The sequence below is a fragment of the Hemibagrus wyckioides genome, linkage group LG24, assembly GCF_019097595.1.
Source record: "Hemibagrus wyckioides isolate EC202008001 linkage group LG24, SWU_Hwy_1.0, whole genome shotgun sequence".
Lineage (NCBI taxonomy): Eukaryota > Metazoa > Chordata > Actinopteri > Siluriformes > Bagridae > Hemibagrus > Hemibagrus wyckioides.
The window spans coordinates 17,207,075-17,222,455 of record NC_080733.1 but is presented as its reverse complement, the minus strand read 5'-3'; the positions used below and the strand labels follow the sequence as shown (position 1 = coordinate 17,222,455).

General features: G+C 43.5%; 1 protein-coding gene across 5 annotated transcripts in view; it reads left to right on the top strand.

The window, feature by feature from the left end:
* The window catches only part of adgrl1a (adhesion G protein-coupled receptor L1a), a 211,393-nt gene extending 202,733 nt beyond the window's left edge, over positions 1 to 8,660 (top strand). For 4 of the 5 annotated variants that reach the window (XM_058377721.1, XM_058377719.1, XM_058377720.1 and 1 more), the window contains 3 exons: positions 2,933 to 3,055; positions 5,211 to 5,228; positions 5,514 to 8,660. In XM_058377721.1, the coding sequence (XP_058233704.1) occupies positions 2,933 to 3,055; positions 5,211 to 5,228; positions 5,514 to 6,364 (992 nt within the window). In that variant the 3' untranslated portion in view covers positions 6,365 to 8,660. The remainder of the gene's footprint in view (positions 1 to 2,932; positions 3,056 to 5,210; positions 5,229 to 5,513) is intronic. The other variant, XM_058377722.1, reaches the window with a different exon arrangement.
* The last annotated feature ends 6,721 nt before the right edge of the window (positions 8,661 to 15,381 follow it).

Here is a 15,381-nt window from a genome sequence, read left to right as displayed (position 1 = left end):
GACAGACAGACAGACACAGACAGAGCAAGTGAGACAGACAGAGAGACAGACACAGACGGAGAGATAGACAGAGACACAGACAGAGAGACAGACACAGACAGAGAGAGTGAGACAGACAGAGAGACAGACACAGTGGGAGACACAGACAGAGCAAGTGAGACAGACAGAGAGACAGACACAGATGGAGGCATAGAAACAGACACAGTGAGTGAGGCAGAAAGAGAGACAGACAGAGACATAGACAAAGCAAGTGAGACAGACAGAGAGACAGACACAGACAGAGAAAGTGAGACAGACAGAGAGACAGACACAGAGAGAGTGAGACAGGCAGAGAGACAGACACAGACAGAGAGAGTGAGATGGACAGAGAGACAGACACAGACAGAGAGTGAGACAGGCAGAGTGAGTGAGACAGACAGAGAGAGTGAGACAGGCAGAGAGAGTGCGACAAGCAGAGAGACAGACACAGACAGAGAGAGTGAGACAGGCAGAGTGAGTGAGACAGACAGAGAGAGTGAGACAGACAGAGAGAGTGAGACAGGCAGAGAGAGTGCGACAAGCAGAGAGACAGACACAGACAGAGAGAGTGAGACAGACAGAGGGAGTGAGACAGGCAGAGAGAGTGCGACAAGCAGAGAGACAGACACAGACAGAGAGAGTGAGACAGGCAGAGTGAGTGAGACAGACAGAGAGAGTGAGACAGACAGAGAGAGTGAGACAGGCAGAGAGAGTGCAACAAGCAGAGAGACAAACACAGACAGAGAGAGTGAGACAGGCAGAGTGAGTGCGACAGACAGAGAGAGTGAGACAGGCAGAGAGACAGACAGAGAGAGTGAGACAGACAGATGACAGTGTGTGAATTATTACGATTATTCCCACTGAAGGTCATTAGTGGTCGCTGGGGCAGATTTTAATAAGAGTAGAATGTGGCATTAGTGTTCTCTCGATGGCTGTGATGATGGTGATAGTAATAATCATAATTATCATCATCATCATCATCATCATCATCATCATCAGTGGCAGCAGTGGGATCAGCATTTCCAGGAGGAGGAGACATGGGCCGACAGCAGCACTAGTGAAATCAGCCACTCTCTCTCTCTCTCTCTCTCTGTGTGTGTTAATTCACTGGGTTTTTGTTTATAATGAACTGATTAGAGGCTGAGAGAACAGGGGGGCGATTAGAGCACACATACACACACACACACACACACAAACATGTTCTGGAGACTTTTAATCAAGCAGGCGGGGAGAGAGAGAGAGAGAGAGAGAGAGAGAGAGAGCAATCTGCTCTTCAGGACAGAGATGGTGAGAGAGAAGAATGGAGAGAGCGACAGAATCGCAAGCATCTTTTCATAATCTTAGAGGAAAGTTTTGCAAAGTCTGAAAGCAGGAGAAGCAGAACAATGTAAAGACCTTGTCTCTTTCTCTCACACACACACACACACACACACACACCTTCGCTCGGCGTCTTTCCATCACATGCTGTTCTTCATTAGCTCTTATTTTAGACTTCGTTACCATTTTCTGCCAAGATCCAGCACCGAGATGTTCAGCAGTTTTGCAAGGTGTGTGTGTGTGTGTATGACAGCAGGGGTTTTTCCTACAGGAACGCAGTAGGATGCTTCGCAGCATGCATTTTTCTTTAAGCTCAGCGTGTAACACACACCAACATTCAGCATCATTAATGCATCTAATCACTTTTCTCCCACATTCACACTCATTCAAATTCTTAACCATAATGTGAGATCAGAACCATCAGACGGAGAAAAAAAAAAGGCCACACGCTGTGAAGTGCTGCTCTCGCACAAACAACACACACACACACAAACACACACACACACACACACTGTCTCATTCACACTCAGACATGTGTTTGAACTTGAAAATAAGGCACTGCCTGCTCTCGGGATTCCTGCTATAACGTCTCGTTTATTTTTGATAATAACGACTCCAGCTACGTTCACGCATCCTAGTCGCTTCCTACTGGTTGCCGTAGTGATAACGTTAAGCAACATGTAGCGCAGCTAGCATTCCAGATCATTTCTTGTGGAACGTTCTGGATAGAGATTTGGGATTTGTGTGTAAAATTCAGGAGAAGGATCACGGATCACCTGCAAACCTATGTCTTCATTCCTATTGGTTGTTGCATAAGACACACCCACATCTAGACACCAACACAGCTGTTGTTGAAATTGAGCGATTTCCGGACGCTTTGTGGCTGGAAAGATAGACAGACAGACAGACAGACAGACAGACAGACAGACAGACAGACAGACAGACAGACAGACAGATAGATAGATAGATAGATAGATAGATAGATAGATAGATAGATGGGTGGGTGGGTTGGGTGGGTGGATAGACAGACGGATAGACATGGATAGACATGGATAGACAGATAGATAGATAGATAGATAGATAGATAGATAGATAGATAGATAGATAGATAGATAGATAGATAGATAGATAGATAGATAGATAGATAGATTAGAGCGTTATAAGCTCTACCTGATGTCTTCACACTTTTCTGACCAGAAGCTTCAGGATGTTGAAGGTTGCATCCAGAAGGTAACTTTATTCTGTGACACTAGCCATGTTCACAGTAGTGAGGTCAGTGTTTACCTGAAGAAAGTTCAGAGACATCTTTAAAAGTTTGGTTGGGAGTCGTAGGGTGTAAATGAGACGTCTTTGAGAAGCTCTTTTATTTAGAACTCCTTTGGTGTCATTTTGTCTTCATCTGGAAGAAACAGACTTCTGTTGAGTTTAATAGCTGTGTGTTGGAGGTGCAGAGTCTCTTGAGGCTCGGGAAATCACATTAAACTATTAATGTATGAATTCATGTTCATTAGGGAAATGTCATCAAACTGGACACACTCAACCCTTTGGGAAGTCAGTGCTTGAGTCTCATTATTCTCTCTCTCTCTCTCTCGTTTAGCCCCCATGGGGAATCACCTGTTGGCGAACCCGGTGTTGCAGACGCGTACAGGTTCTTCACCGTATAACACTCTGCTGACTGAGAGCTTCACACCTCCATCACCTGGAGTCTTTAACTCCACTGGTCAGTCTCTATCTTTCTCTCCCTCTCAGTCTCTGTCTGTCTGTCTGTCTTTCTGTCTCTGTCTGTCAGTCTTTCTCACTTTGTCTCTCTCTTTCTGTCTTTGTCTGTCTCTTTCTGTCTGTCTATCTGTCGGTCTCTGTCTGTATGTCTCTTTCTGTCTCTGTCTGTCTCTCTGTATCTGCCTGTCTGTCTCTGTCTGTCATTCAGTCTTTGTCTCTCTATCTCTGTCATTCTTTCTGTTTCTGTCTATCTGTTTCTCTGTCTGTTTCTCTCTCTGTCTCTGTCCTTCTTTCTGTCTGTCTGTCTCTTTTCCTCTGTCTGTCTCTGTCTCTCTCTCTCTGTCTCATCAGTTACACTGCTGCATATGCTAAAATCTCTCTGAGAGTGTGTGTGTGTGTGTATTTAATGTGTTCACATCCTGTCAGCATGATTCAGACAAATGGACAGTAGCCAACCGTCCAGCCGGCAGATTTAAAATCGCGCCCGTTTGATCCCACGGACTAAAATATCGATCCGACTCGAGGCCGAGGAGGGCAAAGCGAGGCAGTGTGATTGACAGCTGAGTGGGAGAAGAAGCTCCCTGGAGATTTAACACGTCGGGTAGCTCAGCGTCCGTCTCGAATAACCCTGCTCTCGGTGACGGAGAGATAGACTCCGAGAGCGAGAAAGAGAGAGAGAGAGGGAAATGCAGTGTCGGAGGGGTGAAATTTAAGACGCCGTCTCTACTGAATATTTTACAAAGTTCTCTCTTGCGCGGCGTAATGCGTCAGCCTCGACTCGGCTTAGCTTAGCTCCCCGCAGCCCGCGGCACATTTTTAGAATATTCACACAGGAGGAGGGCTTCATTAGAATGTCTAATTACTCTCCCTCTCCCTCTGTTTTTCTGTCTTTCTCTTTCCTCAGCACAGGCGAGCATTGATTAAAGTCATACTACACATTAAAATTTAAACCCCCCCAGCACGAAGGCGCCTCGGCGTTCGATAAGCGGAGACAGGTTCGAATAAAACGAAGGTGCCAGGCGGTGCGAAAGCTGAAATAATCATCGACGCAGTCTGATGAGATCGTATGAATCACGGAGCACGCTCTTGTCTTGCTTTGTCAGTGTACGGCTCGCTGGTCTCTAAACAGTCGATTCTCAGTACTGCCCCCTACAGTGTGATGACAGGGGGACGGGGACGGGGCTTTCGGCTAGCATAAGGTCCACTGCTGTGGTTTAGTATTTTTTTTCTCCAATCTGAAGAAAAAATTAATTTTAGATCACTTGGTGCAACTGTAACAAGAACCAAAGAAAAGAAATCCCGTAGCATACATCGAGTTGAGATGTTGAGTCGTGATGGTGTGCTCGATGTTGCTGACCCAGCAGACCACCAGCCGACTTGGTTCAGACTGGCTGCAGATCCAAACTTCCAGATAAAACCCCTTTCTAGATAAAGTGAAACTCAAACAAACGCCTTGCGTCCTTTCCCCTTCGGTGAATCCGTTTGTCCAGTGGGTGAATTTTAGCATTAGCATTTCTCCTGACCGCTGTTTTAGTGTAGCTTTTAGGTGTTTCTTCTATAAACATAAGGAAAGGGACGAAAGCTATAACTGCTACAACATAGCCATAACTTTTGCTGCTCATGGTAAATGTTGTCGTTTCTGTGCTAAATGTGTGGACTGTTGTGGCTAACTTCTAGCTAGCATTGTTACTATAGCAAATTGTGTTCATGCAAGAAAATCTGATACAGTTTGAAACAAATTGGATTATGTGAATCGTAAGATTTTTTGTTATTCAAAAAAATCTATTAATCTATAAATCAAAAAATTGTATTATACAAAGTATTATTTGGATTTTTATTTTTTCTTAATCTTAAGTGGATCAAAAGTGATTTTCTCCTGTCTTTTGTAAGGCAGATTTTTTTTTTACCTTCGTTCTTTTTTAATTTTTGTTTTAATTAACGTACATTTCTTTCTCTTTATACTGTTAGGACAAACATTAAAATGCATAAATAAATCGTCCATGACATGTCTGATATTGTCTCTAAGACAAACTTAGTGGGGATTTTATTTTCAGGAAAGTAAGAACTTGGAGGATTGTTGGTCTGTTCATCTCCTTATCTCTCTCTCTTTCTTTCTCTCTCTCTCTGTTTTTTCTTTTTATCTCACCATCCTGTAGGAACCTTCCGTGATCCAAGTAAGAGCTTTTCTCTCTCTCTCTCTCTCTCTCTTCCACTTTATTTTAATGGCCACTGTTACCTTAATGATAATCTCTTAACCTGTGCAGTGAAGCCTCGTGTTTCTGTGTACACAATTTCCACTCCCTGCTAATAGCCAGTCTCCTTTCATAAGCCTATTAATCTTGCACTAGAAGTGTCTTTATTGATCTAATCCCAGATTTTTGTGCTGTGAATCTCGGTCTTGATTAAAAAAGGTAATGAAGTGTTCACTTTACCTCTTCTCCCTCCCTCTCTGCACACAGAAAGCACTCTAGCAAGGAATCGGGACCACGGGGGAATGGAGACTCTGCCACTAAACGGCAACTTCAACAACAGCTATTCGCTGCGTGCCGGGGTCACCGGCCCTGGTGGACAAGGCGGCAGCTGTGACTTCCTCGGAGGCGGGTCCGACGAGAGTCCGCCTCCTTTGCTGAACCCGCGTGGCGCAGAGACACTGGGAGGGATTCGGCGCAACCTTTCTGATGCAGCCGCATTTGAGAAGATGATCATTTCCGAGCTGGTGCACAACAACCTGCGGCAAGGAGGTGGAGAAAGAATGGGCGGTACCCTGGTGCGAGGACGTACGACCGGTGTCGGGGTTGGGGCAGGGGCAGGCGCGAGTGCTGGGGCCGGAGTCGATCGGGTGACTGCTGTGGAACAGGAAGTGGAGGACGAGGGCCAGCGGCACAGGACGCCACAAGATGTGGAGCTGTTATACAAGGCTCTGGAGGAGCCGTTGCTCCTGCAGCGCGCCCAGTCGGTTCTCTACCAGAGCGACGCAGAGGAGAGCGAGAGCTACATGAACGACTCGAATGAGAGCCACGGGCACAGTGCAGCAGCCACGGGTGCTGGCACAGGTCCGGACTCACCCGCACGGGACTCACTGTACACCAGCATCACCAACCTGCGAGACTCACCGTACCCAGACAGCAGCCCTGACGAGCTCTACTACAGCTCGGGCAGACCAGCGCTGGGCAGCGCCATGCACACCTTCTACCCGACACCCCAGACGAGGCCTGGAGCCGACACCCAAACCCATGCCCACACCCACAATCCTCCCGAACCCCCGCACGCTGAGGGGGATGGACAGATGCAGCTGGTCACCAGCCTGTGACTGTGACTAAACCCCCCAGTCTCTCACTCCCATTCCGTTTCTGTTCCTTTCTCTCGGTTAGCCAGTTTGGAAGTGTAAACAGAGAGAAGTCTCAGCTCGGGTCTCAGTGGCAGCAGGTTCTATAAGGCAGCTCTGGAGCAAACTTAGCCCATACACTCCCTTGGTTGATTCCCAAGTCCAAAGCTCCCTCAGCAACTGAGGATATTTTCAACCGTTCCCCATGGATTTTGTTGGTGATACCTCTTTTTTTTCCAAAAACACTTATCACTTGGTTTCTTTTCTGATTTTTCTCCCTTTTTTTCTCCCTTTTCTCACGTATTGAGAGCTGGTATGTCTGGATAAGGAGGGTTCACCATTGTGCATCAGTGTGCAAAGAACGCTCTCTGTCTCACTCTGAAAGCTCTTCAGTGTTGCCAAAAATAATTTTTTTGAGCCAGAACACAAACTGGAACACAGAAACACACAAACACAAGTGCACAAACATAAGTGCTTGTTACTGAACGTCAGACCGTGAAGAACTGCACTCATGAAGGCAGCAGCAGGAAGAAGCTGCCCCTGTGGAGTTGCCTTTATTCCCTTCCTCTCTCTCTCTCTCTCTCTCTCTCTCTCTCTTTCTCACTCTCTCTCCAGATGGACTCTGATGTACAGGACTCTGAACGAGACTTGACACAGCTGCACCTGGCCACAGGACTTGTATTTGATGCTCTATTTAAAAGGAGTTTTTTTCTGAAACTGGCCCCGTGGATCACGGACATCGGGCGCCTCCTCTGTGTTACTGGGGGCTTGAAGAACTTTTTGTTTTTTTTTCTTCAAGGTTTCCCTGGGTGTTCTCTGAGCCTATTAAAAATGCCTGTACATAAGAACCTTGAAAATCAATAACACAAAACCTAGCGCCAATCCTATCCTGTAAATAAAGAGCAGATGAACAAAAGCAACAAAAACAAAAAAATAATATGAACTACTACAAGAGCGATTTCTTGTATTGAGAGAAAAAAAATAAGAAACAGAAAAAAAAGAGTGACACAAATTGAAATAAAGACATTTGGGAGTTTAAATGACACCAGTTAGTCCATCTCTCCCTCCTTGCTTCGTTCACTCTCTCAGGCTCTCATTCATCCCTGCCCCATTGAATTGTGGGAAAACTATGTTGACAAAGAGACAGAGAGAGAGAGAGAGAGAGAGACAGGAAGAAAGAAAGAGAGGGAAAGTTTGAGAAAACAAGAAAAACTAGCCCTGGCACAATTTTTAATGTATTATAACCCATTGTTAACGTTTGACAGGTTTCTTGACTCGTGCCTCGGGAACGGGATAAAGGGATGCGGGGGCAGGGTGATGTGGGGGCGGGGTAATACAGTGGTTTTTATCGACAGCAGCCATAATGTAGTGTCTGGTTGTGTCTTGTTAGACTGATGTAATAGATATCAGATAACTAGATTACCGATACCTAGAACAAAGAATAAACTAATCTCGGAGACGCAAAAAGACGGGACGCAGATCAATCACCAATCATCATTCACGAGCGAAGCTGTAGTTCACTGTTTTCACGACAATCTGCCGTTGTAATTGTTCGACGGTGGATTGTGTGTGTGTGAGTGTGTGTTTGAGTGCGTACATTCGGGTGCCTGAAATGCTGAAGTGCTTGTACTTAAGAAGCTATTTTTTGCCAGGTTAGTTAGGCCCGTGTTAAAAGAGGAAGAAGAGTAAAAAAAAAAAAAAAAAAAAAAGAGAAAAACTAAAATGTATATCTATAAAAGAACGCTATATTAGCTCCCGTCTCGGAGCCTTCGCTAGGTGTCAGGAATACTGTTATTTTGGAGCTCAGTGCCATGGAAACTGGGACCATCAAGCGTCACGCCTGAGAAAGCAGGCATTAGCATTTGATTAGGACGGCAGGCGCTGCTGACTAACGAGACACGTGCTCCGTGTGCTAGAATCACCGTGTGTTAATGTGTTCTGCAGCCTCACGCCGAGGTTCTCATGTGTCTTCAGAAACGTATCCTTCTTCTGAGGGGCCTTTTCCACTGCAACTACTAGAACTTTTGGCACTAGGAAACCAGAACTGTGCTTTTTTTCTTTCTTTCTTTCTTTTCTTTCATTGACAGAGGTCCTGTATATTCAAAGGGTACAGCTGCAATGGTACTAATGGTACTAATGGTACTTGGGGGCGGGGCTAGCAGCACGGTTCATTGTTCAAGTGTGTTGATTACCTAATTACGATGTTATTTTAGGAGGTTTTTTTTTCCCCCAGATCTTTTCGTCAAACAAACTGGTTGGAATAAAAATCATTTTAATTTCAGATCACGTTTTCGTCTCGTCATTATCAGTGGCGAAAAAAATTAAAAATTCTTTTATAGCTTTTTATTTCTTTCGTCGTTATGTTTATTTCTTCTTCTTTTTTTTGCAGTCGGTTAAACGGATAAAGGAGCGGATTTTAGTCGAAAAGCTTGTCAGTTTCTTTGCTTCCGTCTTTTTTTAGTTTTTCCTGTTATCCTGAAAGAACAGAAATCCACAATCATCCTGAAATATGAATTATTTTACTGTTAAATAATAATTGATCAATTAATTTATTCTTTCTAGGGATGGCAGATATGGTAAAATCGGAAAAAAAATCATGATACTTTTATAGATAATAATAATAATAATAATAATAATAATAATAATGATAATAATAATAATAATAATAATAATAATAATAATAATAATAATATATGCTGGAAGAGATTTAAAAGAAGAATCCTGTCTTTGTAATTTCGCCAATTCAAGTTGTTTCCCCTTGAAAAAAAAAAACACAAAAAACTGAACAGAACTGGCCAGTTAGTAATTTCTGAAGGACTTCATGAAGATCTGGACAAAATGATAGGGTCAGTGATATTAAAGTACTGATGATACTCAGGAAGCTGTCTAGTGGCCTGATGGTCCAGTCCTAATTCATTGTTTTTTGTGTGCTTTCGAGGGAAAGGCAATAAGAGCGAAAGAGAGAAGGAAAGAAACAGAGAGAAAGAGGAGTGGAGTACATACATGTTTTATGGGCGTCTTGAGAACAGTCGGTGTCAATATTACAGTTGTGTTCTGTGTCTAAGGTGCAAGGAGAGCGTGACATCTGCTTTACAGTCACAAACAGACACGGAGCGAGTGATGCATCCTCAACACACCATCTTTCAGTCAGAGCACCATCTCTCTCTCTCTCTCTCTCTCTCTTCCTGCTCCCTCTTTCTTTCCCTCTCTCTATCCCTTCTCCCCTTCCCCCTCTCTTCCTCTCTCTCTCTCTCTCTCTCTCTCTCTCTTTCTTTCCCTCTCTCTATCTCTTTTCCCACACCCCCCTCCTTCTGTCTTTCAAACTTTTCTCTCAGAGTCTTCTTAAAGGACGTACGTGTGTGCAATACACTGCTTGGGAACGTGGTCCATATTAATATTTAGATGTTCCCTGTGTGTTTTTTTTGTGTTGGTCTGCTTGCCCCTGGCCCTGACAATCATGCATTAAAGTAGACGTGTGTTTCAATTTAATGTGAAGTGAGGAAAGAACAGAAAAGCGTCCTGTATCCCATACGGCACGTGTGGTCCGACTTTTTTTTTTTTAAGAGCAGTTTATTGTCCGGTGCAGAAAAATGGATGAAATTAAATGAGTATAGAGAGAGTAGAAAGTAAAATAAAGCTTGGAAGGAAACAGAGTGGCTAGTACAGGTAGGTTGGTTTGCTAGGCTAGTCTCACAACGACGCTAGTCTGAAGCCGAACATTTAACAAGTGAAATGTTTTAAAGATGTTGGAGAAAATCATCTATGCATTTTAGATACTAACATTTATCACAGGGAGAAAAATTTATAAATGAATGAATTAATTAAATGTGCTCGCTAAGGTGGATGTAGGTTAAGGACATGTTATTTCCTGTGCTATAAAAGTCAACGACAGGACAATTACCTCATGCTACCAGAGACGTGTGGCTCAGATAGTGTATGAAAACCTTTATTTACCGCTCCAGCGATGGATCAATCTTTATCAGAACACTGACTCTTCCTCACGTCTCTACAGTAACGGTTAGCATTAAATTAGCCTGCATTATATCGTCAACATATTTGCCAAAGTTCAACACCTAGACTTTTGAGGCTTAGCTTTAATATCTAATGTGATTTCCTGTTCCTTTTTTTTCAGGGGTTCAGGGGAAAATTCTTAACGTTGGTAATCGCATGTACGCTACAGGAGCAGTGCATAGCGATTAAGTCGAGAAAAAATAAAAAATGCCTGAGTATTCCTTTAAGGCTTAAGAGAGTATAATCAGCTTTTTCACCCCCAAATGCACATTTTGCTTTCTTTGCTTTCCTTGCAGAAATGTTGCGTGTTGATGAGTAGCGCTGTTTTTTTTTTTCTTTTTTTTCGACTGGTCAGCGAGTTTGACCATTTGAATGTATCCTTATGTTACAAACTGAGGAGAGGAAAAAGGCCGGTGCTGAACGATGTCCTCTCTGAAGAGTCGTTCTCCTGAGTCATGACTCTCTTTGCACCTGCTGTAGCTCGGTGCTGCTGCAAAAGCTCACTCTCGCCGCTATTCCAGCCCAGAGGACAGACTGTTTACCGCTCGACTCATCCCTCGAGACCGCGGACGTGCGTCACACTGCGTCTCTCTCTCTCTGCGCCCTGTCTCCCTCCTACCCTTCTTTCTCTTCTCATGTATTACCCCCGTATGCCACGTCTCTGCTTCTGTCATTCACATTTTCTCTTTTTTTCTCGTTTGTTTTCTCTTTCACTGCACTGTTTTCCTGCAGCTTCATTACCGTGGCACTCATTGAGGAGTGGTGTTTCGATTAGTCAGAGGTTTTGTTTACATCCCACTGATGGAATAACAGAGTATGTGGGTTAATGATAGTGATTATACAGTATAAAGCTCCACAGGAGTTAAATCCTTCTCATGGGATTTCTACCACCTCTGAAATCCCCAACACAACCCCTGATTATCATATTAATGCTGAGAACTGTAATCTAGCCATGTCAACCCACCCAGAGATCTCGTCGTTCTTTCTCTCTTTTACGCTCCCCGGCCGGTCGTGGTCTCTGGGAGGGCGTGAGAGTGCCGCGATCTTCCTTTCTTCAAGCGTTTAAAAAAAAAAAAGGACACCGTGTAAAGCCTCTCTCTCTCTCTCTCTTGGCTTCTTGCCATAATAGAGTATTGAGCAGTAATGGCTGCTGGATGTGGGCTGGATTTGAACTTTCCACTCCTGCCCTCTACTTTCTAGCTCTTTGCCCCATCATTCCCTCGATGTAGGTGCCATCGATTGGACTAGATTCCCGTCATTAGATAACGTGACAGCGTGCTGAGCACTTTAACCCTGATGTTCTGTTCAGATGAAACCATTTTAAACCAGTCGATTTTTTAGATTGGGAGTAGTGGAGCACTCTTAAATCTTAAGATTCTAAATTTGCTTTTAAATCAGAAATCGTTTTTGAGAATAATCTTTAAGATATGATTTATTTTATAGGGAAACTTGACAGTTCCATGGACATGATTAATTTTTGCTTAAGTTAACCATTTCCTATATTACCCACAATGCTGCTCTGCCTACTGTCTGCTGATTGTGCTGGAGTGGGATTTAGCTTCAGCTTTACCTAAAGAGATTGATGCAGAAGTGCTTTAGTATTCTAGTATGTGTCAAGTCTAGGTTCCAGGGTGAAGGTTACCATGGATCTCTGGCACAACTTTTTCCTCCAGTGATACAGTGGTATTTCTTCAGGTAACAAGGGTATTTGGACAGCCAGCACTAACAGTAGGATATCCAGTGCTAGCAGTGAACAGAACATCAGAGTTAATCCTGATCCCTGTCTGTGAATTAGGTTAGAAGTCCTGGCTCCGACCCCAGTGGTCTTCCATGCTTCTCTGGCTGTTGCCCCAGGCTCTGGCTACATCTAATTTACATTTACATTTCTGGCATTTAGCAGACGCTCTTATCCAGAGCGACTTACTTATCTCATTTTATATAACTGAGCAATTTTGGTTTAAGGGCCTTGCTCAGTAGCCCAGCAGTGGCAGCTTGGTGGACCTGGAGTTCGAGCTGACAACCTTCCATCCATCATTAGTCCAACACATTAACCACAAAGCTACCAGATGCCCCTGTCTCCTCCCTGTTGCCTGGTCGTATCCTGGCCCCACTGCTAGACCAGCCAGGTGGTGGGGAAAAATGACAATACAAGTTGCTCATAGACGCTTCAGGACAAGTACTTACCAGGGAGAGATATTTTATTTTCAAGCCTCCATCTTTCCACTGAGAGGAGCCAGAGGTTATCAGCCACCTTCTGATTTTTAATCACTCGGCCACTGCAGGATCGAGTCCTTATTTCAGCACCGCCACAGGAAGATCTGGAGAGCAGAGTGTCCTGTCACTTATGTAACCGCCATACTGCCACACACAGCATGAACGGCATCAATGATTCTCTTGCTCTATTCAGCATACCAATGGTATATCATTAAGGGGTACAGGATAGATCTAATTATTCTCAGCTGGTTTCTGTCACTCCGAGTGTTCTTTGGGCTCGACTTGAGATCCAGCGAAGCAGTAAAATAGTTGATCCATAAGACAGGAGCATGAACACTGACGGAGTGTCAGGTCTGAGACCAAACTATAGACCCCCCGAAGGTCGCATCAGTCACGGATCATTTTTTATTACAGTGAAGAGGTGAAGAATTTCATGTCAAGCATTCATCCATGTTGATGTACACTGGTGCTTTTGTGAAATGAAGTTAACGTATGGCTGCTGGTCAGTTGTGTAGTGCCAATGATACACTACTAAAAATAAAGGTTCTTCAGTGCAATACCAGACAGGGGCTCTGGGAAGTCTGTCTACTTCTCAAGAGATGCACAAAAAAGACTTCAAATTAGCTTTTGAATTTGTGCTGGAAAAAGGGAGGCGTGTCTTGTTTTCTTTTCCTGTTCTGGCACAGAAAGCAAGGTCATAGTAGTGAGCACATATTCCTGATTTGTGTTAACTGCACTACACCTTTTTTTAAGCTATAAACTGTTACAGCCATAACCCCACTTTTCCTCTGTTTCCAGTAGAACAATAGAAGTGGTTCTGTATTATTGTGGATGCTGTGACTTAGTTGAAAACTGGTTTCTGATGACTTGCTTTATAGCAAGACCTTGGTGGCCACAAACAATCACAAACAAACTTGCTATTTCCACCTGCAGTCTAGTTAGAAAACCATATTGCCATCAAATCACAACACCTGGCAACCTTGACGCAATAGATGACCTTTAAGTCAGTGGTACTTCTTTTTACTCACCATTTTTTGTTCCCCTGTTGTATCAAGTTGAAGAATCTCTTCTAGAAAGTTAATTCGTAATATTAGAGAAACTCTACTGAGGACTGGAAACAGGTATCTCTATGTAGATACCTTCAAGAAAGTTTTTTTTCTTTTCAGAAATTTCCTGAAAGCAAAAAGCCCTTAAACTATCCAGCAAACCCTTCAAGAACCTTTGACGAACCCCTTTTTTCTACAAGAGTATGTTATCTGTCTAAGCATGTGGCACAAATTCCAAATAAAAGATTAATACCTGCCAGGCATTTAGCTATCTTGGTAGGATACTTTAAGGATAATTAGCTTTAGGGTTTTTAGCTTCTTGAAACACATCATCTGCATAGAATCTTTAAAGATTCCTTTAAGGAGACAACCAAGGAGTCCTAAATTTGAATATTTAGACCACTGTTAAAGCCATGAAGATACAGTTACACAGTAATGGTTACAGTAACAGTTACAGTTACAGAGGGAAATTTGCAGCATCATCAGACAGTGCAGAACACTTGGATGGAACCCAAATTACAACAACAAACACAAGAACATTGTTCTTTTTCTTATAATGAGACATTCTCCACAAAACAAGCTGAAGAACCCCCTGGTTCTTCCTGATGCTGGTTCTTCTTATTGCTTCTTCCTGGTGCTGGTTCTTCTTGTTGGGTTGGTCTGGTTCTAGTTCCTCTTATTGGTTCTTTCTAGTGCTGGTTCTTCATTTGCTTCTTCCTGGTGCTGGTTCTTTTTATTGGGTCTTCCGGGTGCTGGTTCTTCTTATTAGGTCTTTCTGGTGCTGGTTCTTATTACTTCTTCCTGGTTCTTCTTTTTGGTTCTTTCAAATGCTGGTTCTTCTCATTGCTTCTTTCTGGTGCTGGTTCTTCTTATTGGGTCTTCTTGGTCCTGGTTTTTGTTGTTGGTTCTTTCTACTGCTGGTTCTTATTGGTTCCTTCTAGTGCTGCTTTTAACGGTCTAGGCAGATGGATGATTATGTTTCATCACAGTTTACTTTCAGTTTAGAGACACTGCCACAAGCTACATCATGACACGTGATAATACCCAGATCTAATGTTCTGTGGTTTTCTGCTGAAAACATTCAAGCAAATGTGCATTTTTCAGGTCAGAAATGAATCTTGGCACCTTCCTACCACAGGGTTTGGTGTTCTATTGTGTTTTTATCTAATCTGCGAGGCTGGTGAGTGATTAAGTGTATTATCCACCCCTAATAAACCTGACCCAACTCACTCAAGGGCTCAGTAATGAGTTCCAGAGCTGAGTCAGGTGTGTCCAACAGAAAAGAAAAAAAAACAGTAAACTGTGCACTTCTGAGGTCCTGTGGGACCGGCGTTGCCCTCTCCACACCTAGAACGTACTGAGCTTCAAAACAGACACGAGTCGTTCCTTGCGTAAGCAGTGTTCGCGGTACGGCAGGGACGGATTAACGATGCGTGAGACGGGACGGAAGGAAGGACGTCATCACCAGCCGGAAAGCTTTCGGGAGAATTTAACTCTCATTGAGTTTCATCGTTCTTACATGTGATTTCATTTGAAATGACTGATTAACAATGCTCCTTTATAAAAAGAAACAATGATCCGTGATATGTTGTTTTTTCCCCTTTAATTCTTTTTTTTAATGATGTATTCATGCTGTTTGGTTTGTTCACGCTGCTTTAAAAGCGCCTTGGGCCAAAATCGGAGACTTTGCATCATCGCAGGTCAGTTCGACCCTGTATCAGCACTAATTAA